Source organism: Adiantum capillus-veneris, chromosome 17, assembly GCF_014529385.1.
Source record: "Adiantum capillus-veneris isolate H3 chromosome 17, ASM1452938v2, whole genome shotgun sequence".
Taxonomy (NCBI): domain Eukaryota; kingdom Viridiplantae; phylum Streptophyta; class Polypodiopsida; order Polypodiales; family Pteridaceae; genus Adiantum; species Adiantum capillus-veneris.
In genome coordinates this window covers 102280909-102308511 of record NC_140947.1, presented here as the reverse complement: position 1 = coordinate 102308511, position 27603 = coordinate 102280909, and the positions used below count along the sequence as shown (strand labels likewise).

At 41.7% G+C, this 27603-nt stretch overlaps 2 protein-coding genes across 2 annotated transcripts; both read left to right on the top strand.

The window, feature by feature from the left end:
• The first annotated feature begins 269 nt into the window (after positions 1–269).
• On the top strand, positions 270–4286 carry LOC147437796 (uncharacterized). The gene is made up of 2 exons (XM_086487255.1): positions 270–892; positions 1237–4286. The coding sequence occupies exons 1-2, from the start codon at positions 311–313 to the stop codon at positions 3832–3834; spliced, it is 3180 nt and encodes a 1059-aa protein (XP_086343381.1). The 5' UTR covers positions 270–310; the 3' UTR covers positions 3835–4286.
• LOC147437795 (uncharacterized) lies at positions 4116–6473 on the top strand. Its single transcript, XM_086487256.1, has 3 exons — positions 4116–4154; positions 4625–4694; positions 5215–6473. Exons 1-3 carry the CDS (start codon positions 4116–4118, stop codon positions 5376–5378), a joined length of 273 nt encoding a protein of 90 aa, XP_086343382.1. The 3' UTR covers positions 5379–6473.
• The last annotated feature ends 21130 nt before the right edge of the window (positions 6474–27603 follow it).

Sequence of the window (27603 nt, the reverse complement as noted above, 5' to 3'; positions counted from 1 at the left end):
CATGCTCACGGTCTCCCACAGCTATTTGTTGAGAGTGATAGGAGAATGCTCCTCCATGTCTGCATGTTCCCTCAGATATTTCCTTAAGGTACAATGCTGCAAAAGGGGCATCCCCTGTTTGGCCAGTGAGTGGATACAACTACAAGCACAGACAAAGCTTACTCTGCTGCTGCATCTCGTCCGCCAGGAAGGAGGCAGGATCTGCTGTGCTCTCGCAATCGTATAAAAGGTACACACAGAGTTTTTCCTTTACATGTTCATCTGTGTCAAAAATGCAACTTTCTCTCTGCTGCTCTGCATATTCTGCATCATGAAGCACAAGGCTCAATGCAATCACCTTTATGCTTCTATGGATGTGGGTAGCCCATGGAACATTAGTAGTGCCCATCGATGTAACATAACTAGCCATGGAGACCATCAGATTAGCAATATAGCGTCTGCAAACACTCAACTGAATGGATCCCCTGCTCTTCACCTTCATGAAGTGCCCTTCCCTTCCTGGAAGCTTTATGAAAATCCCTTCTTTGTAGATGGCAAGCTTGTTGCGAAGTATGTTTCTCGCTACGTCAATGCCCCAATGGACCATGCTGCCAACTCCTTCACCTCTGCATCCAAGGGCTGTCAGGACAAAGCACCTATACCGGCTGGTGCTAGTAGACATGGATTCTCGAACCCATACAGTGTTGATAACCCCTCTATGGCTCCAGGTCCCTACCTTCCTCGCAATGTTCTCAACCCAGCATTCTGGGAGCATCATGAAGTACATAGGATTTCACAAGCTCAGGATGCACCCAAACCGTCAGACTTAGTGAATGTCCAAGCTCAGGGGCAGCCTGTCCGAGTGGCACCATTTGATTCACTTAAGTGGCCCTCTTTGCATTTAAATTGTCAGGTGGATCAATATATTATGCCCCCCTTTTTATTTTAAGTAAAAGTGCACTAATGCTTGGCAAAGAATGCAGCTTTCCTGAAGATGCATGGTTGATATTTTGGCCATACTGTAGAAAATTATCTTTTTATACTTGAATGCCAGTTTATTTGGGCTTAATTATTGCAAATCAAAACAAACTCAGACCTATCTGTTGTGTGGGAACTGGTCAAATTTGGCTTAAAAAGGTTTGATTCACATTTTCCTAGTACATTTTCAGCGTCGAAGGGCATTGTGATTTTCATAACATGCGTTAAAAGACGACGTCTTTAAGCTTTGCTAACGTGCACCTCTCTGTGTGCTCACAGGTCCCCAACGTCATTGCCAGTGGTGAGGAGCCCCTTGTCAGCCAGCCAAGGGCTAATATGGCTGCCTGTAGTATCCAAGCCACACTGGCAAGTATTCTCCAGCGCCTGCGAATTGTGGAGGACAGCCAAAGCAGGAGCAATGCTGTCATAGCTAAACTAAGGCTGGAGATGGAGGATGGATCAAGTCGCATTCAGGAGCTAGAGTTTTCCCATGAGTCAGCATTGAGAGAGATCAACAGCTTGCTGCAGAGTTTTGGAGAGCAGATGACAACATCTCGAAGAAAAGAGCAAGAGAGACTGAGAATAGCCTTTGCTCGCCTTCATGAGGAAATCGAGGAGGAGAGAAACACATGCAGGTTGCTTAAGCTACAAAATAAGCAGCTCATGAAGGAGCTTGGGGAGGCCAGTATGGCTGCTGCGGATGCAGGGAACGAGCTAGACAGGGAAAGGCAAGCAAGAGAGCTCATGGAAGAGGTGTGCAATGAGCTTGCAAGAGAGATAGGGGAAGACAAGGTAGTGGTGGAGCAGTTAAAGCAAGAGCAAGCAAAATCAAGAGAGAAGGTTGAAGAAGAGCTGAAGATAATGAGGATGGCTGCTCTTTGGAAAGATGAAAGGGTGAAGATGAAGATCTCGGAGGCAGAGCTTGAGCTTGATGACAAGCACCATCTGGGTATGCCATCGGCTGAGTTGAAGAGCCGGGTAGAGGAATTTGTAAGCACGGTATCTGTGGCTAGTTGTGAGGCATATAAGGCCCCAAACGATGTATGTGAAGAGGAGAAGCAAAAGAAAATCATAGAGCAAGCTACATTGTTAAGGCATGCTTTGGAGCTTAGCATGCAACAAGTAGTGGATAAGGGAGGAGCTTTGCAGGTGCAAACTGACATGGATCTGAAGGAGGGGGAAATCACAATTCCGATCATTGAAGACCAGCACATTCGGGCTGATTTTTGTGATTGTTGCTCTGATAAAGCTCACCACGAGTGTGAAAATGATCAGAGCATGAGCTCCACCAGTCATGTAGAGCTGCAAGTACGGCCTGGTGACTACATGGTTCACTATTCAAAGAAGCCCTCTAAAGTTGTTAGACGGCCCCGTATGAGACTGGAAGATGATCTGTTCAACCATAGTGGCACTATGATTCCTCACACAAGAAAGTATTCACGCGACAATGAAGTTGAAGCTGAGCGAGAAGGTGGCTCCAGGAGGATCATTTTCAATGCCGAGTATGTTCAAGCTCTAAACCAACGACCTAGTCCAGAGCGTTCGTTGTCTGAAGGCTACAAACGTTGGTTTCGGGGAAGAAAGCTGAGCAAGGTGCAGAGCCCACCAGGAGCTGTCTCTGTAAGTGGTAGAGGTGAGGCGAACGAATCAGATTTTGATTGCAGCCTTCCTAGCAGTCATGCATCACCAATGAAAGCAGCAGTACATGAGAAGCAATCATTGTCCCACTTTGAAGCTAGGCATAATTGTATAGAAAAGAATGGAGATGTGTGGGATGATGATGTAACACCCAATGCTCGGGGGGTTAATTGCTATTCTGAGGATGATGTGAGCCAGGTGTGCATGGATGGAGAGGGTGTGTTGAGCATGGGGCAGCAAAGCAGAAATGGGTGTCCAGCTTTTTCTGAGCGGACGACAAACGTAACAAAGGCCTCGTATCCACGGAAGAGCCAAGGTCTCCGGCGTGAGGAGCATCTGACGAGAGATTGTGAGTGTATCGGTCACAATGGGGAGTGCTTCATGCATCATGAGTATGAGGATGTGAAGAGTCTTTGTGCTGATGGAGCTGAATCAGCTGAAGATGAACACAGTGAGTTTGATGGGTTCTATTATGAGCCAGTTATGGATGATGATTTGCTGCAGGATGACTGCAGTGCACATTACCGACCAGAACCAGATGTGGATAACCGTAAGGATGTGGCAGATCATGAGGATGAGCAGAGAAAAACACTCTCAAAAGCAGTTTATAATAGGCCTGGCCTACAGAACAGATGTTTCAAAGAGCTGACCTGCAAATCACAAGCATATGATGGAGGTGGGTGGAAAAATGCTAAATGTAATGGAACATCTGCCAAATCTAGTAGGAGAGAGGAGCCATTGCCAGTGTCGTCGTCGCCCCCATTGCACAAGCTGGTATTGCCTACTCCTAGTGCAATCAGAGTTCCTTCAGTGAAATCGCAGTATAGCTCACCTAGGAATGCGGCTAGATCTTTGTCACCAAGCAAGCCCCAAGTGCTGCAATGTTTTAGGCCTCCAACGACATCGCCGGAGCATGATTCCGGTAAAGTGGTAGTGCGTGTAAGGAGTACTGCGAAAGGTGAAGGGGTGGATCCTGCTAATGCGGCACGTCTGGGAGAGGAGTATCAAGGGAAGGAAGCCTGTGCGAGTAGCACAGGAACTGCGGAGGAGAAGAAGGGTAATAGTTTGCGTGCAGAGTTGCTGAAGGCAAGGGAGTTGGATCTGGAGCCTGTTAACAACCACAACGTGAATAATAAGCCTGTAGCACCTCAGACGCTACCCAACAAGAGCTCCTCTCCCTCCTCATCCTTCCGCTTTTCCCCCCTTCGCAGATCCCTTACCAGCACATCACGAACATAGAGCGCAGCTCGTTCTGTTTCTATTGCACACTTATACATGGTGAGCTTGGTCTTTTGTATTCCAGCTTCAGAGTGTGTTGCAGAGAGAGTTTTATGAAATTATCGACCTGAGTTGATCCATCATCTGTCCCACATGTTGCAATAAGAAGAAGAAAATAGAGCATATAATTGAGGATGGAGTTACAATCTGGCAGTAGGGTCAGTGATTTGAGGACCATCCACAAATGGCCATTACATGAGAAGATTGTGAGATGAATGGCAAACTGAAATATTGGCTATCCAATGGGATGGGCAAAATTTGAAGGGGGAGCTGGCCTCCAGGTAATTTACCTATTCCAAACAAGTGTTTTAAGTTTGTGATGTTTACCTTGCTTTCAAAGGTAAAAGCAAAGAAGGGATCATTTCGTAAGATTTGTAAAGGCTTCTTGATAATTTTATCGCTCTTCAGGTAAATCGAGTCTAAGTCGGTACGACCGGTGGGTTGAACTTAAAATCAACCTTAAAATGATGTTTTTTTGCTTGCTAACTCGTAACTAGGCTGAGAACCAGTGAGCCTAAGTGGGCCTAAATTTCAGAAATTGAAACCTGAGACTTTACTCAGAGAGAGTTTGTGGGAACATGAAAGTCAGTATGTGTGTGTAATATTCAACGAGACAACAGTAACCTAATACAGGACTTGAGGTTTTTGGAAAGAGAAATTTGCCATGCCTAGGGTAATTAATGTGTATCAATGGAAAATTTGTACTGCCTGTTGAATCCTAACGAGATGAAGTCTCAATTCTCTCCATCAGAGGATCAGGACATCGACGGAGGCTCCATCAGAGGATCAGGACTATTCTAGCACGGCATGGGAGACATCTAGTACGACTATTTACCAGCACAGACATTGTCGATATTCTTCAGCGACCGATGCTGAACATCCTTGGACAGCACCCCCGATACAGGACATCCTTGGACGGCGATGTTCATTTTAGCTTTTAGCTTTTATTTTACTTCATTTTATTATGTACCCAGACATTGTATTGGATCCACCAATATTGTATCACTTTGGTCTCATAGGTCATTTGACCTTTTGAAGATGTTTAATAGAACATTTCATTTCATTTCATTTCTCCCTCGAGACCCGAGACCCGAGACCAAATTGATTTTGGAAGATGTATTCGTATGTATACTTTGTAACAAAGTTTTCCCTGCTTCTCTGTTATCTTCTCTTGCCAAACATAGGTTTCCATCATCCGTTTGGTCTCATAGGTCATTTTGGCCTTTTGAAATAACATTTCACTTCATTTCTCCCTCGAGACCAGAGACCAAATTGATGTTGCAAGACGTATTTGTAAGTATACCCCGTACTTCCATCAAGAGTAGCCCATCTTCTTGGCAGTTTTGCAAAGTGCTGATGTCCTAGCTCGTGCTGCGGCATCACTTGAAGCCCTTGAGGCAAGGCGGAAGTCGCATTGGGTTCCAAGAGGAGTCGAAGTCAGTAGCACACAAGCAACCCCTATCAAGCTTCTTGGGGTGGCAGGCCAATGGATGTTCCACCACTAACCAATCTACCTAGTCTGGTGGACTCCAAGCTTCACCCAAGATATCAAACCATTTCTCTTCCTAGTTCGGCCAGAGCTATGAAACTTGCCTCTCCATTATAAAGCCCTCGTCGGGTCTATAAGCCTGCTCAACATTATACGGAGAGTCAGACCACATTAAGAGTTTCACTTGAGATGGCACCTGCAAGTTCTCATGGATGTAGATCTGTCTAAGGATCTTCTTGAGAAGATCCCTCATTCAACTCTATGATGGATAGAGTTCCCTCGAACTGGTGTGATACAAGCAAAAACCCGATTGTTGCTTCCATTGTGGGCTCCAATTCAAGGTCACATAATCAAAGATTGTCCTAGCAAGAAGGAGTCAAGGCAACCACTTAGTCTCAATCCACCGGAGAAGATCATCCAAAAGGTAAGCCTCCAAGGAATACTAGAAATCCAAAGGAACCTCCTCCCAAGACAAGGGGCCCTACCAAGAGCACCTCCTCCAACAAAGGTAAGAAGAAGGTGTACACTTTTGCCCTTTTTGCCTCATTGACTGAAGAAGATGATGAAGTAGCCTTGCATCTAGCATTGGTGGAGCAAGTCAATGCATTGGACAAAGTGGAAAACCTTCCGAACGCCCCTCCATTAGCCAATGGTCTACTCCAATGGAAGCTCAACACAAGCGCAAACTAGCCTTAGAGCCGATGGAGTAGCAACTATATCTATCAAAGCTTTTAGCATAGTTACAGGGAATGGCCATTTTCAAGTCCTCGTTCCTTGTTTTCATCCCAATTTTCCGTTTCAGATTCCTGTTCCGTGTTTCAGACGTGAGTATCTGAAACAGGGAATGGCATTTCATGCATGTTGCCGTTCCCCGTTCCGATTTCCTGTTCCGGGTAACTATGGCTTTTAGACATAAGCCCAAGCCTTGAACTTTGACTTTTTATGGTTAAAAAGTAGGAATGTAGATGTAGACAAAGGAAGAAGAGATTCACTAGGATTGTAGATGATATTGATATCATATTTTGGTTAGATTTTCTTTTGGACAATTTATATATATAACCGTCGGTGACTCTTTTTTTAAGCAAATAATTGGTATCCCTATGGGCACCAATTGTGCCGTTTTCCTTGTGCTAATTTCTATCTTTTTACTTATGAGTTTGATTTTATGGAGCCTCTTGTCCTTGCTAACACTTGCCCAATATTTTTTGCACAAGTTATGCAATGTAAGACGCTTTGTAGATGATCTTTTTGTTCATGACGTTCGATTTTATGTACTTGAATTCGAGTTGTGTAGCTGGAGGAATTTATCATAACGAGTTTTGTGAACTTAACTGTACCACAAATAGTGATTGTTGTGCCTTTTTAGACCTGATGTTGTTCTAGTAAATCTTCTTTTGTTGTTCAATCGTGCCATCTTATTTCTTTACTGTTGAGAAAGGATACTCTTTCAAAAGAATAATGAAAAACGTTCGTTTACTTTTGCATTGTAGTAATTTTTAATGTTTCTTCCTTTGGAATGTTCAAGATAATCAATAGTAAATTCAATAAAAGTGGGGAGCTTAAAATCCCACTTATTGTTTGACTTAGTAACACACTAATTTGATGTTTTGATCTCTAGCACTTCTGGTATATTTACTCTAGTTTGACAAATCCTAGCCTTTCTCATGGCTGACTATACCCATCACCTCCGGAGGGTGATAGAAACTCAGTTCCTTAGTTTTATAGAGTATGTTCAAAGCATGAATGGCCTCTATACAAACCTGCACCTACTCTTGGGCATTGACGACGTGAGTAGGGATGTCATAGCTGCTGTCCAAGCTATGCATGATAAAGGTGAATCTTATTCTGTTTGTTTGGACAAGCAGCAAAGTTGAGGTCACATATTGTCAAGTTTGGATCTTTGTACTTGCAGCCTTTTCTTCGTAGGTTTGTAGTAGTATTCATTTATCGTATTTAGCTTACGTTAGGACTTAAGAAGCTGTTGTGTAAAGTTTGATTTCTAAGATTAAGTTTTTGAGATGTCTTATTCTTTTTAGTTTAAAGTTGAGTACTTGTTTTAAGTTTTAGCCGAGTAAGCTGCTACATCTTATTTTTGCACATGCCTTTTCTAAAAAGATTTATAAGTTAATAATGTTTTGTTTTATCTAGTTTTGTTTCGTAGCAAATAAAGTGATTTAGTTTTTTCTTTTGGTGTCCCTTGCTTTTATAGTTTTGTGAGTGTTTTATCTCCTCTTATAATCTGAGAATCCAGACTATTTTAAACTTATGAAGGTATATATAAGTCCAAGCCTAAGAAATAGACTTTTCTAGTTGTATAGGAGGCTTTTTCCCCTTTTGTATGTATTGTTATTTTTCTTTAATACAGTTTCTTTTGTCTTACTTGAAAAAAAAAGAAAAGAAATGGAAAACCTCATAAAGTGGAAAGCCAATAGATCTTGCATCTATTTTACTCTGTTATGGAGAAGTGGATTCAAGCATGCTAGGTGGCCTAGGTTGGTGCCATCGAGGTTGAAGAATGGGAGACCCCCTTTTTTTTTTTGGGGGGGGGGGGGGGGGATTTGGGGGGGGGGGGGGGGGGGGGGGGGGGGGGGGGGTTGCACGCCAAACAGCCTCTTGGTGGGAGGCAAAACGCGGTGCCTCTTCACACGCACGCACGCACACACATTTTTTTTAGTAATGTCAATTTGAAATACTAATGGGAAACCTCAAATCGAGGAAACCCATAGAAAATATTACAAGTGGTAAATCAGAAACAATCAAGTAGAGCTCATAATGGCTAGAGGGGAGCTCATCCAAGTCATAAGCAACTTTAAGAGACCATTGAAGCGATGTTTTGAAGAAGGATACATACTCCACTTCAGTCCATTGAAGCATGAGAAAATTACGTGCTCTTCACACTATCCATAGCACCCAGAATCTAACCTAGCTTAAAAAGTATGCATATGGTTGAAGTGATGGCGAAAGCACTCCAAAGAGTCAAAAAAATCAACCAAAATGTATCCCAAGGAAACACATGAGAAAAGTTATAGAGATGCAATCCACAAACTGTCGTGTATGAGAACAAGACCATAATAAATGTGGAATATTATCAAAGCCTGCACCACAATGAAGACATTGCGAGGAGGCTAATATTTTGGTACACAAAAACTTGCAAGCAGGGAGAACCCCAACAATGCATCTCCACATAAATAATTTCTCCTTTAGGGGAAGCTTAACATGCCACACTTTCTTTGTCACCGTGTAGCAACCTTATTCCTATTCCACACCTTATTATAGTGTTCTTGTATCCAAGAAGATGATTGCAAATGACCATACACTTTCTTTGCAGACATAGAGCTGATCGAAGAACCAACATAATGCTAATCACAAATTTGATCCTCTGCAACCAGTGATGGAATGGGAGACATGGAGTCAACTAGACCCTTAATGGTGCTCCATATATGTCTGTAGTGCATTCAAAGCCAAAAAAAAAAGCAACCTCTCGAAACGAGAGCATCTATCCGTCAGCGTTGATCACATTTGATATCCTTTCAATACCTTTTTCGGAGAGAAATGGGAGACCGTTGAACAAGAGTCTGATAAAAAAACCCGACTCCAATGCAAACTCTCCATTCTGAGTGAATTGCCACTCACGTCATCTTGACCATGCCACAACAATTCCTTTGTGACTATTTTCCAATCAACTACAAGATTAGAAGCAAGGGGACATCCAGGTATCGTGGCTTCAAATTTACCAAAAACTACATCCCAATATGAAGGCTGCCAATGGCCAAAAGCTGGTTAGAAACCGCACGAGACCACAGAAATGCAAGCATTTGCGTCTAGGGCTATTTTTGCTCTACCAGTGCCAGTAACAATGTTGCCTTGCAATAACATGACAACACAAATGTAGAATATTCAGACCACCACAACACTTTGGACTATATAACTTATCCATAGTGAGCAATCACAATCCTTTTTTTTGGGAGCAATAGAGCATCCAAGACATAAAGGCCCGTAGATGACAGGGTGGCCAATGCAATTATGGCAAAAAAGCTGCATTTAAGCCATCAAAATGGATTTCACTATTCTCAGTCTTACCTGCAACGACCAAGTAGACAACTTTCGATATTGCAATTTAGAACTAAGTTTATTCTCAACCCAATCCAAAAATTTGGCATTGTTTATTGACCAAGCTATCGGGTATCCAAGATGCCTCACAATCTAATCAAGTTTCACAACCTCAACTGGCCATAGTATAGAGTGCCAATCCATTTGGTGCAATGACAACAACTTAGATTTCCAAAAGTTAACATGTAGGCCAACATCCAAAACATAAACATGTATAGCTTCCATGATACATCGAACATCCTCTGGTTGATTTCTAAGCCAAAACGTAGAGTCGTGAACATACGCTTGCGCCACAAAATGATTAGGAAATGGTAATTCCAATCCATGTAATGGCCACATTTTGTCAATGAGTCCATATACAACAATAAAAGATTTGTAACAATAGCATACAACATAGCACTTAAGGGGCACCCTCGCCTGACGGATTGACCAAGATCCCATAACCAAGTGAGCTCACCATCAATTATTCTCGCAGATTGACTATGCTCATATAAAGAAAATAGACCACACGAATCATTTTGGACCGAAAGACCAAAGCCACATTATCTCTGCAATGAAGTCCCAATGAGCATTGTCAAATGCTTTGTCTATATCAGCTTGCATACTAAGTACATCTTGTCCAATATATTTTGCATACTCAATGCCGATAAAAGCATTAGCAATATTATCCATAATTTGTCAGCGAGAAATGAGTCCATAGTGAGCAGGATGCATGCCAGAGAACAAATGATCTTTAATACGAGTAGCTATCATTTTCAACATCAATTCGTAAATGATTGGCATATGCGTGATACGACGCCAATGTGAGAAGGATTCACATAGTGCTTGCTTTGGCAACAATGTCACCAATCCTTCTTTCCACAATTGCGGCAAAGATTGCGTGGTCTATGCATAATTTGTCATGAAAAGTAGAGGCTACTTTAAGGTTCCCAAAAGAGGAGAAAAATTCAATCGTAAGGTCATCCCATCCAGGAGATTTCCAATGACCAAGATGCAACAAACTATCGTGCAATTTGGCTTCAAAAAGGCTAGTTTCAAGAGTATCTACATCATCCTTTGTCAGTATAGGATGTACATATGATAATAGTAACTATCTGGCTTGCAAAACCTCACTTGAGGAAGAATCAAGAGCGGCAAAACCCGTTGAAAATGATTCACCATGGAATTTGTTAATTAAATTTTATTGAGCGTCTATTGTCCAGTATCGTCCTTAACTCTTTTAATAGCCGCCAATTTCAACGAATAGTGAAAACACTTCAAACCCGTTGTGACGAACATCCTTTATCCATGAAAGCATACTGTCTCGATCTAACATTTCATTTTTCAAGATCTCTCTTGTTATTATGCACCAACGAGGCTCTAGTTGCACATGACTTCTTTTGTTCCAAACCAGTAAGTGGTTTAGAATTTGCAAGACTTTTTTCAGAGGCTTGAGAAGTTGTCTTATCTTCATGCACTTTGTCTCTTTGTTGGTACATGTACCATGAACTGTAATCCTTTATCACCGCCTAGATCCTCGTGACAAAACGATACCAAACCACATCCACATCAATAAACATATGGGAGACAAGCAGAGGAATCACCGCTACAATCAACCTTTGGAAAGCTTGACGTGAAAAATATGCATTATTAATATGCAATAACCACTTACGAGGTAAAGGGGAATCTATAGCCACTATCTCAAAATGAACCAAAAGCCAAAGAGGGAAATGATGAGATGGAGTAAAGGAATGATCAATTCTCATATCACATGAAAACATATTATATTTGCAAAGTGCGCAACACGTACCAACAATCCAATCGTGCTCTATATCCAGAGTGTGTCAAGCCAAGGGTAGGACTGGGAGGGCACGGCCCTGGCCAAGGGCCTACGGATACACATGCAGTACAAGGGCCATATATAGCTAAGAGCCAGAGGGCCAGGGGCCTATATATAGGCAGGTTGGGTGGTTATGAGCATGTCTATCTTCCCTCAGTCTCACACTAGCATCAGAGCTCAGGGAAGGAGGATCCATGGAAGAGGGAAAGGGCGTCTCTCTTTCTTTCCTCCAAGAGGCATGGCCTCTCAAGGTGGTATCTTTCTCCTTCTCTCACTCGTCAAGGTCCCATGGTAGCAAGGCATGCATGGTCATCTCAAAGGGCAACATGGCGTGGAAGTAGTGACTCTCGCTCGCATGTTCTTTCTTGGCCACAGGAAACTACCCCTGCAGAACTGAGGAGGGCCAATGAGGCCACGCAAGAAGGAGGCCAACGAGGCCGCACGGGAAGAAACCCCATCACCCATGGAGGTTGTGTTTTCGACCTGCACAAAACAGGGAATTATCACCCTCTTGGGTTTCGCCTTGAACCTCTGCAAGTTTTTCGTCACCTAGACGATGCTTGGTTCGGCCTCGGCAGCTAGCTCTTGATGATTTTTCCCTCCGCAATAGCCGCCATCCGCCATGGCTCATGTTGTTTTCAAATTGGGGCGTCCAAGGGGGCTCAAGGGGCAACCCTAGGGGCCCATCCCATGGGGAGGCCACACATAAAGTGGAATTGTGAAAAGCCATGCAAGGGCGGCAAGGAGGGCGTGCAAGTCATGTTGTGGACACCGTAGGCAGAATCGGCAAAGCATCATATTGAGCAAGAGCAAGCACTCGACATGATGCAAATCTCTCAAAATTTCATAGCTTTGACATCCTTAGTTTCAACATCACCATTTTTGACAATCAAGATTTAAGGTCATACAAGATCCATACAAAAAACCTCCATCGTCAAGGCAGTGGGGAAAGAGAAACAAGCCATGCATGTGTTGCGAAGCAAGGTCGGTAAAGGTAAAGAAGAGAAAAAGCTTTTATTTACATGCTAATTCTATTTTGAAGCTGTACACAGCATAAGAGGATTGACCCGACTCTCAACAACAAGAACCTAAGGAGCCATATGCAACGGACGTCCAATTCAGTTGGACGGTATCATGATTTGGACTAAGGAGCAAGGCTCCAACAGAGCTATCCCAACAAGGGTTTCAAAGCATACTGATTTGGAAATGATTTAGCAAGTGAAGGAAAACCATACCGAGAATTCCATGCATCAACAGCCAAGACTTATCAACAGGTAGCGGTGGCAACGAATATCGATGGACCGCAGGTTGCTTCTTCGCTAAATATTAACACGATTTTTGTCAAGCATGGCATGTGGATTGTTTTATGCAGCAAATCTTCTCTCTCCCTCTCTCTCTCTCTCTCTCTCTCTCTCTCTCTCTCTCTCTCTCGCTCGCTCGCATTCAGACTTTCCCAAGAGGAGCAAGGCTCCATACACTTACTTGGTCATAGATTTTGATTACCAGATATTACTTTGATTTATCCTCTTCCTACTATCAAGAGGAGGGAGGAAGAAAGGCTTCAATTTGCTAGGGCATGGCTCCTAGGCAAGTTGTCTATTAAGAATGTAATCAGGTAATGACATGATCCACCCATTTTTGGAAAGCGTGATTTGATATCATGGGAGCAAGGCTCCATCTACAAATCCTCAGGATACCAGTCATCACGCCAAGCAGATACAAGGTACATCTCTTGCAAATATTTTTTTTGTTTTTGAATACATTGCACAATTCGCCAAAGTTGATTATTTGTGACTGCTCGATAAGGTTGACTTTCTTTTGCTATGACATTGTACATTGGTAAGAGTATCTGATCGCTATGAGCACTAGAATTCCATAAGTACTTATGCGAAACAAGGCTTCCCTTTTGGCATTTGGCATTGCGGTTTTCACAGTTTGGCATATGCTATTAGCACACGAATTTGGGGAAACGTCCCAAGATGTTTATAGGTTTTGACATCCCACGCGGGGGTGTATGATACATACGCTAACTCACTCAAAAAGTACATATGGCTATGAGCCGGATTTGAGCTAACTACCAGAAACCTAGCCACAAGTGGGCGACAAGGTTAGTAAATTTTCAGTTATATATTTTTTCGTCTATGTTTTACTTTTCATTTTGGAAAAGATCTCTCTGTTGTGCAAAGAAAAGTGCTTGGACAGACTCCATAAGAAGTCGTTGTACAAAGAAAAGTGCTTTGTCCGACTTCATGTGAAGTACGGCTTCTTTTATGTGCCAAAGTATTATCGGTTGACTTCAGATCAATGATAATTGCACACATCTTTGGAACTATGTGGATATAAGCTCATAGTTTATGCAATGGTGCACTGTGATGTATCCATGCCAGTGTAATTGTGTAAGGCACGTGTACCAACGGCTCACATGGTTGAGACTGTCATTGAAGCCAAAGGCTTCTCATTCCATTTTTTGATATGTATGCATGACATACTAGTACGATGCACGTACAACACCCATCATTATATACGCTTCCGCTATCACACTAGCTACTTTGTCAAGGACGAGGTAAGTAACTGACATGTTAAAAAAATTTCTATGTATATTCACAGGAAAAAGTGCCATACCTCAGTCAATCTGGTACAGTCATGACCACGTACGTATATGATAGGTGGTTCCAGGTGTGCATTATGATACCTTTCTCTACAAGAGCATTGTACACGTACACTGTTGTACGCTTATAGGATAAGCTATGACACATAATGGTCTGCACTCGAGTATATGCAAGGGGCATAGAACACAAGGTATTTCCTCAGCCCAACATCCTCTCTTTCTCTCTCTTTCCAATTTCCTTTCCGGAAAGGTGAAACTAGGTATGATTTTATAGAAATCTTTCTATGCCAATACGGTAACAGAAAGGGCTAAGAGCCATCTATTGCCACCTATTTGGGAATGGGTAAGAGCCATCTGGTTGTAATCCATTAGTGATTGAACAATTCTATTTCATTGAGTACCCATCGATTCTAATGGACAAGCAAGAGTCTTGCCATTGAAAATTTTTGGGGCATTATTTTAGCGCTACACACTTTAAGTATGAAGATCAAGTTGAGTTTTTGAACGTCTTAAACTCGTAAGGGCTTATCTCTAGCAAGGTGTATAGATAAAGGCAACATTTCAAACAACACGATTGTTCATAAAAACCCACAATAATGGATTTTTAATATGAAAAAGATCTAGTTGTGAATACAGTTTCAACTTCAGTGGATCTTCTCTTTTAGCACTAAGAGTGTTTATATGAGTACAATTTTGGGAAAAGACTCAGCTTGTGATTACTAAATCACTTATTAAGTTTTGATGGTCAATTCTTAGAGCCATCGCACTTGCACTTTCAAGAAACGAAGTCCATAAGCTTGCCAAGGATAGTGGATAATTTCAACTTCCAAAGTGAATTCAGATACTGTTGGCTGCTAGTTGAGCAGTTTTCCTACAAAGTTTAACCCCGCGGTTTGACAATGTCGATTTTAACCAAGGGGTTTGGATTGCAAAAGCAACACCCAAGGTTACATGTGCAATACTACTTGCACATCACTAATTTTTAGTTAGAGCTCCCAAGCCTTTGCAGGCGGGAAATATGGGCAGTTGCCTTTGCTGTAGGTAAGTCAACACTTTGTTCAACCTCCAGGTACGCATATGATTTGCTTTATTTCTATTTTGCACATGCTTTGCTTGAATTTTTTAAGTTGGATGAATAACCTTGTATGTTTACATCCATTTTTGCTCTTCGACAAGATGACATGGTCACATAAGAGCCAAGAAATTTGGACTCTAGTGTCCACAATAAATTTCTGCGTTCTGTAGTTATAGACCCACTTGTAGGGTTTGATTTGACACATGTTGTCACATGGGATACAACATGGTCGAGGAACTCAAGAAGTCCGATTTAGCCATGTGGAGCATGTATAATGAGGGTCTCTCTCACACACGTCACATGCGTGTTTATAGTTACCTCCACACCAAGTACATCTTGTACTTGTAGGATGTTCTTTTTTTAGACATCCTTAGTTGAGACATATTCCACATGTGGAAAATATGAGTCTTTGGACTGACATTGGCACCACTACTTCAATTATGTGTCGCGACAATGTCCCTAGGTGCTGGTCAAATCTGTTTTCTAAACCATTTTCAACACGACGTATCATGAGAAAATTAAAAAATTATCGGATACTTAAAATGACTTGTTAAGGTACAAGTGTTGCTAAACAACAATACAAATGGTTGTTAATACATATAGCAAGGCTATGAGTTGTTAATGAAAAAGTTTCATTATTTGTACGTAGAAGTGTCTTAAGTTTTCCCTTCCATTATGGTTCAAACGGCCAAGTAATTAGTTTCTTCTTAGAAATATTTACACTCCCCTTTTCATGTGTGCTAGGAGCATCACATTTTTCATAAGTATTGGCAAGGTGGATCATGGATATACAGGGTCGGATCTGTTTTTTTGCTAAATGCATGCACACTAGGTGTTATGGGTCCTAGTGTTTAGCAAAGGCTGATTTGGAGCGGAATTCATATTCATAATGTTAGTTGCTTATGAAGCATTTTTTACTCTATGTGCAGTATTTCTATGAGATTATCTTTGGGTCTACCAATCACCAATAGAGGTCATGGCTCGGTTTGGGTGCTTGTGGATTTTTCAAGTTAACCATGATGGTTATTCCGAACATTGTTGATTCCTCAACAATGTCTTACGATATTGTGATTCCCGTTTACCAGTCATCTGGGAAGACTGTCTGTAAACCGTGGAATAAACACCTAAGTACTGTCCATTATCCAAGGGGATGGGAAGATTACAAAGTGTAATCTTGTGCTAAAGGATATGCAAAGTGCGTACGTTAGCACAAGCAATCCAATTAGTAAGCATTCATTGATCTACTGTTAAATTCTCTACTTGGAGTTTGCTTACCATAAGTTAAAGCATATTTGCGACTAGGTATAGTCTCTTCATGTATAAGTTAGGTTCTCAACCTTGAACACTAGTTATGGTGGGATTGCTTACTGATGAAATTTGAGAACAACTCAAGGACTTAAACTTGGCTGATAAGTTATGTCAGCAAGTTACTTTCATGGAAAGTGAAAAGAGGTTCTCTTTTGGGTACCTCTTCGTTGCTATAACTCGTTCAGCATGCTCATGTGCATTCTAAATGGAGTCTACACACTATGATTGGATAGGAGCCCGTAACACAAGATGGTTGCAAATGGACAACAATGTGCAAAATCAAGATGTTATTCTTGATTTCATTGGACCTCCTAATGAATCGTGTTTCGGTCAAACAAACTGCTAGATCCATGAAGGATGCCACCGTGGAAAACATTAGTGTTTGTATGAAGATACTACCACTTTTTGTTTTCGAGGACGAAAACGCTTCTCCAAGGGGGGAATAATGTCAGGCCAAGGGTAGGACTAGGAGGGCATGACCCTGGCCAAGGGCCTACGGATACACATGCAGTATAGGGGCTATATATAGCTAAGAGCCACAGGGCCAGGGGCCTATATATAGGCAGGTTGGGTGGTCATGATCATGTCTATCTTCCCTCGGTCTCACAGAGCGAGCATCATGAGTACAAGTATAACCCCGTTCCAAAGGATGGGTAATAGTCCACAAATCCAAAATACATGCATTATTGACCATAGTATACCAAGAAGAACGCTCAAACATAAATATATACAAATGACCAGATGTATTGTATGTGTTTATTACAATGCATTATTAAAATCCCCACACCAAAAATCATGTGGATGCCAGAGGTATTTGTCTAAATCTTGTCAAAGGTGACTTGTTTATGCCGAGGCAATACAAGCATAAACACCAACAAACTCCAAAATATTCCCTTATTTGCATGTTGAAAAACAAAGGCAACATTTCTAAAAATTGCAAATAACTGTCCATGTCTGCCAGTAGTACCTCATAAAAACCTCTGATACCAAAATATACCCCTCATACTGCTTGTCCTTTGAGCAAAAAATCAACCCTCCTACGTCTTGTGCTGAGGGCATCTTGCCAAGGGAAAACAAGATAATCGCATTCAACGCATATTGTGCCACAGGATCCATAAGCTGCCGAACTGGAATAACCACTTCAGTAGTGGGTTGCTGACCTTCCTAGGCATTTTGAGAATCCGCAAAATCCTTCGACAAGCACTCTTTGATAATGTTTTAACATCCATCAATGAGAGATTAACCTGTTTCCTACGCTTATATACAACTTCTTCTGTCATAAATGAGCCAACACTGCACCTTTCACCAAGGGAACATACTGCATATATCACTGTAGACTTTATCTGTGCACAAAACCATAGAAAATTGTACATGTAGCCTAACACTGTTCCAACAAAAGACTGTACAAAACCACATAGCGTATTCCAACAAAGGACTTTCTGATCAACCAACCTGGTTCAAAAGAGCTGTCGACCTACTAACAAAGCATTAAGAGATGGAACCGGCACAGGAGATTGACCGTCAACCTGAGGGTTGAACATGTAGTTTGTGGAGGTCTCACACGACTCAAGGGAACGCAAGAACAGAAAGCGTGCAAGGCAACAGTCCTACCTCAGTGCTGCAGACTCGCATGAAGGAGCAGATATGCATGCGCACAGAGCATGACGCACGCAAGGAAGACCTGCCCCACAGAACTGGAGAGTCTCGCAAAGGAGTAGATTCTCGCGCAGAGTTGACTAGAGTTGTGCAAGAGAAGAATCACCCCCCCCCCCCCCCCTTGTCACTAAATGACACCTCCCCCGGGAGGTGGGATCAATGGCCCACAGTAGGTGTCGCAAAGCGGATGCAATCCGGGCCGTCCGATCGACCTTTGAACTAGGTGTGAACTAAGAGCGAACTCGGAGATATGTGCACCACACCAAATTTTATGTGAACTAGGTGTGAATTGGGGAGGGCCTGCACACCACACCAAATTTGGTGTGAACTCAATGTGAACTCGGTGTGAACTAGGTGTAAACTTGTCCACCACGCCGTGATCTATAAACTTATCCCACACACACCTTCCAACGAGCGCGCGCTAGCCTAGTGGTTAGAATCAATCCCGTGGAGGAGAGGTAGTGGGTTCAAGTCTCGGATCCGAGAAAGTGGGAATATTTTGCATTTAGTTGGCAATCCAACGATCATGATCAACCGGTGATCGTGAGCCATTGATCCCACTTCCCAAATGGAGGTGTCAATTAGTAACGAGCGCCCCCCCCCCCCCCCCCCCCCCCCCCCCCCCCCCCCCCACACACACACACACACACAAAGGGAAAGAGGCATCACCTTTGGGCACGTTCGCATGTTGGAGTAGCACCCCCTCCGGCTAAACTATGCTCCCACTCCATCCCTGAACGCTGCCTGCTCACTAAATGGCATTCGTACAGTGAATGACGCAGTCCACGTGGTGGAGACCTTAAACCGCTTGTAGCCAGTACAGACATAAAAAAAAACAATTAAGTGAATGCACTTGGCTGTGCGCATTTACCAATGCAAGGCCTCCACACTTTATTTGTTGTCTCCAGTTAACGAGTCCATGTAACTCCAACTCTGCCGTTTTCGACAGAGTGGAGCGAGAGCAATCCTCATTCAACACAGTCTAGAAACTTCGCTTCGTGCCAATGCATCAAAACGTCGCAGGACTCGAGTCAGGGCGGGGGTGGTACCCCAGCGTGTGAAACTACTCTATCTTGCTATTGCTTTGGCTTATAAATGGTTCATGCAACTAGGACTCCTCATGTATGAGTACATTATTTAAAAAATGTTTTCTTTTTTCATGATAAAGGTTGATTTTCTTTCTCTCTTCGCATGTTGTAATGGCCTGCTTGTGTCTTGTGGTGGTGTGGGTGATGTGTGTGTGTATGTGTGTGAGAGAGAGAGAGAGAGAGAGAGAGAGAGAGAGAGAGAGAATTTTGAGTGCATAGGTAGTTAACACTAGTTTGGTACCCAAATATAACACTTAAGTGTCCTTTTGTCAAGGATTTGAAAAAAAAGCCATGGCAATGTTAAAAAAATCTCCAAAATTCTTTTTTAGGGCCTTTAATATAATAATCATGTAGTCTTTAAACATTGCCTCTTTACCTTTTGAACTTATCATGATCGACAATTAGTACTCGTGCAAATGTGCACGTAATAAAAGAATAGAGAAAAACATTTCAAGGCTTAGGAAAAAACAAGGTTTTGAATAAAATTCCATGTCAATCTAAAAAAGAATCTCCAAAATTCTTTTTTAGGACCTTTTATAGAATAATCATAGTCTTTAAAACTTGCATCCTTATACTTTTGAACTTATCATAATAGATAATTGGGCCCATAAAGAGTGCTTATGCAAAACTTCATGTAATGAATATGAAGGATAACTGTAAAAAGTGTAAGGAGGGAACAAGCACTTATGAGGGCGTTGTTCTCCAAGGTCGATTGGAAAAGCATCAGGCTTCTTGGTATGAGATTTTTGAGAGAGGAGAGAAGCATAAATAGAAATAAGCATATATGGTACAACATGAGATATTGGAGAGTTAACGTGAGAGCATAAGTGCCATAAGAGGCTAATTTGTAGGAGATAATATAAACGTAGTAAATATCATAAGCTTAAGATAGCGTATATTGAGAAACAATGCAATAGGATCCCAATCCAACATTCAATTTATTGAATCTTATAAAGCTGTACAGTAAAGTGATCACAATTGATCCTAATAATATTAGAAACCTGGGGAATAGTCTCCACATGAGCTATGGTTTACACTTAGAATTGGCAACAATCTCCATTATAGATTATGAAAACCCTAATTGCAATACGTTTGCATATGCCGTCATTGGTATGCATCTCATTTTGCAAACCCAAATCTCAAAAATCTACTTCACTGATGAAACCATTGCTTGTCACGTATCAACTGCACTTTGTCTTTAAACCTTGCAAAAAAGCTCTTCAAAATCACTGTATTCTCTTCCTTTCTTCTTTGTTAATTTGTCGGCTTTATCCACTTCCTTTTTTCTTCACATCGCTTCCCTTGCACAAAATTTGAGAGAGAAAGCTCATCCAAGGAGAAGGATAAACCCCCCTCTTCCTCTGCTCCCCCTCCTCCCTTCCTATTCTCCTGTCTAATTATGCAGCTCTCTTAAAAAACAATAGAGTACAAAAACTTCAATATCTCATAATCGGTGTAGAATTGGCCTATGTGCGTGAGATCAGTGTTTTTGTTGTCTTGCATTGCCTATTTTTACAGAAAACAAGTTCTGTAAACATCTTCTTAGAATAGGGTTTTCTGTCCTCATGCAATATATTTAGTCTTTCACTTAATTTACTTTCTATCACTGACCACATGGCCTGCAACTACTCTACTTGCCTTGCATGCTTTTAGAGGCATTTCCCATACAACCCTTTCTTATGAGCATCAAATCCCTATACTTGAGCTTGCACACCTGCTATGACATTTTAGTATATGTTATTTTCTCCCATCAGTGAACAATTAACTTTTACACTTCAATCAAGTAAGATCTTTATCTTTTAATTGTTTCATATCGTGGAAGCTGAGTGACACGACATCCACCCCCTCTGAACCTGCACATCCTTTGACATGTGTTGGAAATAGGGTGCCAGAGAAACACACACAGCTTGGAGACGATGAAGAAGGCACACAACATAGAGTAGTCTTACTTAATGTGCAATGGAAAGACAAGTTAGCCCTAGAGTAATGGGCATATATACAATGCATGGGGTAAAAAACAGTGTAGTGAGGGAAAAAATGCCTCGGCGGGCCTAAGTGTGTTCAAACACATCACTACTACATGTATATGGTAACAAATCTCCCCTGGGAGTGATGCGGTGAACAAGAGCTATCACATAATGTATAGGGAAGTGCCATTCCTTGAGTGCATGATCAATCCATAAAGGGGAGTAAGCCCAAAGATCTGCAAAAAGCTTCAAACTTCTCACGAGGCAATGCCTTTGTAAACAGATCTACAAGGTTGTCATGTGTTGGGACATAAGCCAGACTGACCTCTCATGCTGAGAGTCTCTCCTTCACATAGTGGTAATACACATCAATGTGCTTTGTGTGAGCATGAAAATCTAGGTTCCTCGCGTAATTGCTAGTGCGCTCTGACTGTCATTGTAGATGATGTTGGCAATGTCGTGTCCAACATCCAAATCATCCATAAGGTGTATGAGCCATACACCTTATTGTTGAATGTGTATGAGCCATACACATTCAACCATAGCTGTGAAGACTGTCTATACTTAGCCTCACAACTAGAAGTGGCCATAATAGGTTTCTTCTTTCTCAACCATGATATGTATGAATTGACGAGCATGAAACAAAAACCACTTGTGGACACGCGTGTCAAAAAAACCAGCCCAATTTGAGTCCATAAAAGCTTGTAAATTTGGCGGAAATGATCCCCCCTTGGGATAAAACAACCCAAGATATAAAGTGTCACTCATGTAGCAAAAAACTCCTCTTGATAGCTTGCCAATTTTAGACCCTGGGCTATGCATAAATCAATTGACCTGTGAGACTGCAAACTGAATATCTGGCCTTGTGTTGCATACATAAATCAGGCATCCAACAAGAATTTGGTCAAGAGTGGCATCGACAGGATCATCAACATCATGAAGACTCAACTTCAAACATGTTTCCATGGGAGTAACAACAGGTTTGGAGTCCTCAAGTCCAAACTTACATAACAACGTCTCTATGTAGCTTGTTTGACATAAGGTAAAACCACCATCACACTACTTAAACTATATGCCCAAGTAATGATGCAACAATCCCCAATCTTTCATCTTGAAAGTAGCATTCAATCCAACCTTAAATTTAGCAATATGTGTCTCATTTGATCCAATGATCCTCAAATCATCCATATATAGAACAACGATGAGAAATAAAGAGCAATTGCCCTTCAAGGATTGTGGTATTGTCAAGGAGATAAAGAAAGATTGTTCAGATCTTGAAATGTCTCTATGCCTTGGAGTAAAAATACCCAATGGCGACTCCTACTTGTTGGAGCCTGTGGCCATTGCTCAAAAATTGTTGAAGGTTGATTATGACGGAGGATAATGACAAAAGCAGGGTGGGTGGAGCTTCAAGATGACACTCCAAGTGACAACTTTATAGACTTATATATTGAGGGCTTTAAGAAAATCAATCAATATTTAGGTAAATTGAGCAGCAGCACAAATAAGAATAAGAAGCAAAGAATGAAGACACAGGTAAAGCAAACCAATCTAAGACTCTCAAGGAGAGTCAGACTCCCTCACTTGGAGACAATAGTAGAAACGTGACCGAAGAAAGTCTTTCAGTTATACCCTTTTAGACTCTAGAAGAAGGATATTCTAGTGGACTTGCAACCCTAACAGTTGAAACCCCCTCAGTGGTAGTGGTTGTGAACTCAATATCGACCTTATCTGTGCTAGACTCAATTATACAGCCCAAAGAAAAAGATCTTGATAAAGAAGTTGCCAAAACTTCTAAGAGTTTGGATTAGTCTATAGCCTTAGGTCCATAGGGTGTCAACATAGAATCCCCCAAAAGCATTTGGCCTACCCTACAATCTTACGGATATAGGGTGATTACATAGAGTCTTTCAAAGGGCACATAAGCATTTGGGCTTGTCTAGAGCCTTAAGGCCATAGGGTGTCAACATAGAATCCCCGAATAGCATTTGGCCTACCCTACAATCTTACAGATATAGGGTGATTACATAGAGTCTTTAAAAGGGCACATAAGCATTTGGGCTACTCTACAGCCTTAAGGCTATAGGGTGTCAATATAGAATCCCCCAAAAGCATTTGGGCTACCCTACAATCTTACAGTGTCAGGAGTTTTTTGGAGCAAGGGATTGCGCATATTTTTCAGAGCCAGGTGGTTACTTGGGTACATAGTGCATCGATTTTCACTATTACCAGTACCATTGTGTTTTTTATACAATAAGGAGGAGTTGGTAGCGCGTAAAACTTCTCGAGGAAGCTATCCGTGGGCCGATGACATGAGATAAGCAGGTGCGTCAGATGACATCTAGTGGCGTCAGGAGGGCGAACGGGGTCAATATTTGCACGCGGATGAGGACGGACACAACGTGGGTGTTTTCTTGTGAGATTTATGCAGAAAGGTCATCATTAGGACCACTTTTTGGAGACACTTCACGTGGTTGCGAGACGCATTATTGAAAAGAAATGAGTGCCAGGTGTGCGGATGATGCAAAAAGGTGACAACTATGCACTGCGAGGTCAGTTTTTGGCCTGTTCGGGGTCCGTTTGAGGTCATCTAAAAAGCCAAGGGTGCCCAACTAATAAAGCTAAGTGTGGGAACTGAAAAAACTGAGATAAGACCAGAAAAAACGTGGAGGAGAGAGGAGGAACAGTCGTAGGTGTGTTTTTGGGGTTTTCGGAGCCTGTTTTGGCCATAAACTGCTCATCCGAGGTCGGATTTGAGTGTTTTGACATTGTAGACTGGGGTTTTGGGCCGTTCCGGACGCGATGGCGCTGTCCATTTTGCCAAATTCCTCACTCTTTTTCTGCTGTAATCTTCTCCAGTGAGTGAAGCCTCTGCTTAACTTTGTGGTTGTATCTCGTGTATTTCTTCAATATTGTGTGAGCGATTTGCCCCATTGGTGTTGGCCGAAGCTCAATTGTATCTAAAAATCAGAAATTCTCCTCTTTTGAGCTGAGTTTTTTGGGTGTGTGTGTGTGTGTGTGGAGTGGGCAAGTGGATAGTCTCTCTCCTCTCATTGCAGAGGTGTGTTCCTTGTCTCGGCCAGGTGTGTTGTGTAAGCCGAGTGGTGCCCCATAGTGTGTGTGTACATCATTCCAAGAGTGTGTGTCGGGTCGTTATAGAGGCGCTCTGTGTGTTTTCATCCTGCTCACAATGGATATAGGGTGATTACATAAAGTCTCTAAAAGGGCACATAAGCATTTGGGCTATTCTAGAAGCAAAAATAAGTTATCCAAGAGCATTTGGGATACTCTAAGGCCTTAGGGCCATAGGGTGCTGACAAAGAATCTCCACAGGGATACTTAAACCACCCCATGAATGCAAATCACTTAGCTCTCTATGGACACATCTTATAAAATGTCACATGACACTCTATGACCTTTAGACCATAGGTTGGTTATTTTAAGTCACCTAAAGACTCTTTAAGTGTTTCAAAAACATTTTTCTTTGGCCTTATCATCTTGTGTTCATAAACATTAGGGACATATATTGTTTATCTTGTGAATAATTGATGTATGATCTATTTTGGTTGGGTGTAAGTTCTTCTATTGTGAATTGATGGTGTAAGAGTTTGAAATAATTATATTTGTATTGCAACTAACTAGATTAAACATATATTCAACATTTGTTGTAAATGACAATTATTTGCTTAGATAGTAAACATCGAGTATCAAAAAGCAAATGGTTTCTGAAGCATTTGTCATTTGGATTATGTGAAGATCTAGTTATTTAATTGTAACAAGATTTTATTCACAGATATAAAGTGCGAGTATTTTGTTCCAAACTATGATTTTGTTTTTCTTCTAGATAATGCAGAAAATTGGAATTCATATCTTGAATTTTTTCAATAGAGGGAAGCTAGGACTAGTACAATTTTTTAGCTTGTCATGTAGCAATCGGAACATTGTATCAAGGTTTATTGCAAAGAAATGATTGTATAATGTATGACAATTGTTTAAGTTTGTAAATTGGAAGTAGAAGGCAATGCAAGTTCCAGAACATGTGCAATGCCATAAGAAGAATCCAACACAAATATTTTTGCCCTGCAAGATTTGAAAATCAAATTGCATGGTGAGCCTGACCTTCCATCCACCAACAAATCAATGCATTTGTGTATTAAAGTACTTGAAAATTGGATTTAAATGCTTGAATGTTATGTCGACATTTGAAGGCAAAGACCCCTTCAACTATGTGGCAAAGCAATAGTTGTATGATGTATGATAATGATTCAATTTTGTATATTGGATTGCATATTTATTGCAGTATTAACTTACACATTTTAATAAGATCATAAATACATTAAGATTTAAAAAAAAATTAACACTTGGATTTTTTCATGACTATCATTGTCTAATTAAGTTGATATATACCACCTATAATTATTTTAATGTGTATATACACTTGGATTTTTTCATGACTATTTTGTTATGAAAACTTTTACTGTGTATTCATCCTTGAAAATTATGTCAAAAAGTATATCACCTATATAAATGGTATTTAAGATCACTAAAATAACTTCACTTTTTTTTATTGAAATTACTAATATTAGAAAGAATGCTTTGTGCTCTAGTGACATCGTACTCAAAATCCGTTTATGAATGTACGGTGGATGCCTTGGCCACCCTATGTCCCTTGGGCCATAGGATACACACTTAGAGCATATAGTGTTTCTTACTAGAATTGAAGACACCCTTTGGACCTTGGGTCATACACCAACTTAGAGCATGGAGGATTTACTTTTAGCATACAAGCATAGAGGGCACCCTGTGGCCCTAGGGCCATAGGGTGCTAACATAAAGCATGTAGAACTTCTTGCTAACATGAAAGGTACCCTATGGACCCAAGAGTGCCAGCAAAGATCATATAGGGTCTCTTACTAGCATAGAGAGCACTCTATGACCCTAGTTCCATAGGGCTAACAGAGAGTCTATGAAGAGGCACGTAAGTCACTCAGTGTCCATACGGTACAAATATAGAGTCTCTAAAGGGACACTTAGGTCACTCAATGGTCTTGGGGCCATAAAGTATTCTATATGTATGTAGTAGGGAATTCTCTTCAAGGACACCTTGGCCACCCTATGGCCCTAAGGCCATAGGGTCTCAATGTAGACAATAGATGGTTTCTTATGATAGCACCCTAGGGTCCTAGGGCCAGAGAGTTCCAACATAGAGCATAAGGTGTTTCTTAATAGCATATAGGGTACCCTAGGGCCATAGGGTGTGAAGATAGAGCACACAAGGTTTCTTCCTAGCATAGACAACACCTTGTGGTACTAGCACCATAGGGTGCAAACATGAAACATTAGGGGTTTATATTAGCCTTGAGGGCACCTTGTGGCCCTAGGGCCATAGGGTGCTAGCATGAGGTTCTTATTATCATAGAGGGACCCTATGGCCCTGGGGCCATAGGGTGCCTATATAGAGCATAGAGGGCTACCTTGTGACCTTGCGGTTATAGGGTGCTAGCATTAGGCATAGAGGATTTTCTAGCATAGAGGACACCCTATAGCCCTAGGACCATAGGATTACAGCGTAGCCCATGTACAATTTCTCTTTTACCATAGAGGACATCTTATGGATCTAGGGTCATAAGATGCCAACATAGTGCATAAATCGCTTCTTATAAGTATACACATAAACATAGTGCATAGAGGGAATTTTTCTGGCATAAAGGACGCCCTATGGCCTTGGGGACATAGGATTCCAACATAGAGCATAGAGGGCTTTTTATTAGCACCTTGTTTCCCTTGGGACACCATAGTGCAATAAAGTGTTTTTTGTATATGTAGTAGAGAATTCTCTCACACAGGACACCTTGGCCACCATCTGGCCCTTGGGCCATATGATAGTAGCATAGAGGATAATTTATAGCCCTAGGGTTTCCTTCTAACCCTAGGGCCATACACTGCCAGCATATAGCATACATGGTATCTTCGTAGAGCAAACCTTTTAGACCTACGCAATAGAGTGGCAACCTAGACCATATAATGTATCTTACTAGCATAGAAGGCACCCTATGACCCTGGGGCCACAGAGTACCAACGTAGGGCATAAATGGTATCTTCCTAGGATGAAGGGCACCTAGAGGCCCTAGGGCCATAGGGTGACAACATAGATAATAGAGGGTTTACTGCTAACATAGAGGGTCTCTTTATAGGGTAATTGCCACCCTATGGCCCTAGGTCATAGGGTGCCAATATAGAGTCTCTAAAATGACACCTAGGCTAAGGTGGTCTTTGCAAACATGGTAAGGAATACTCTCAAAGGTCACATTTTCCACCCCATGGGCCTTGGGACCATAGATTTCCCAGAGAGAGCATATAGGGTTTCTTACTAGCATAGAGAGCACCCTACATCCCTGGGGCCATAGGGTGGCAACATAGTCAAATGGGGTGCAAACATAGAGCATAGAGTATTTCTTACTATCATGGAGGACACAGGGTGTCCTTGGTGCTATAGGGTGCAAACATATAACATGGAGGGTTTCTTTCTAGCATAGAGAGCACCCTATGGCCTTGGGGCCATACACTTTCAGTAGAGAGCACTAAGGGTTTTTTGCTAGCATAGAGGATA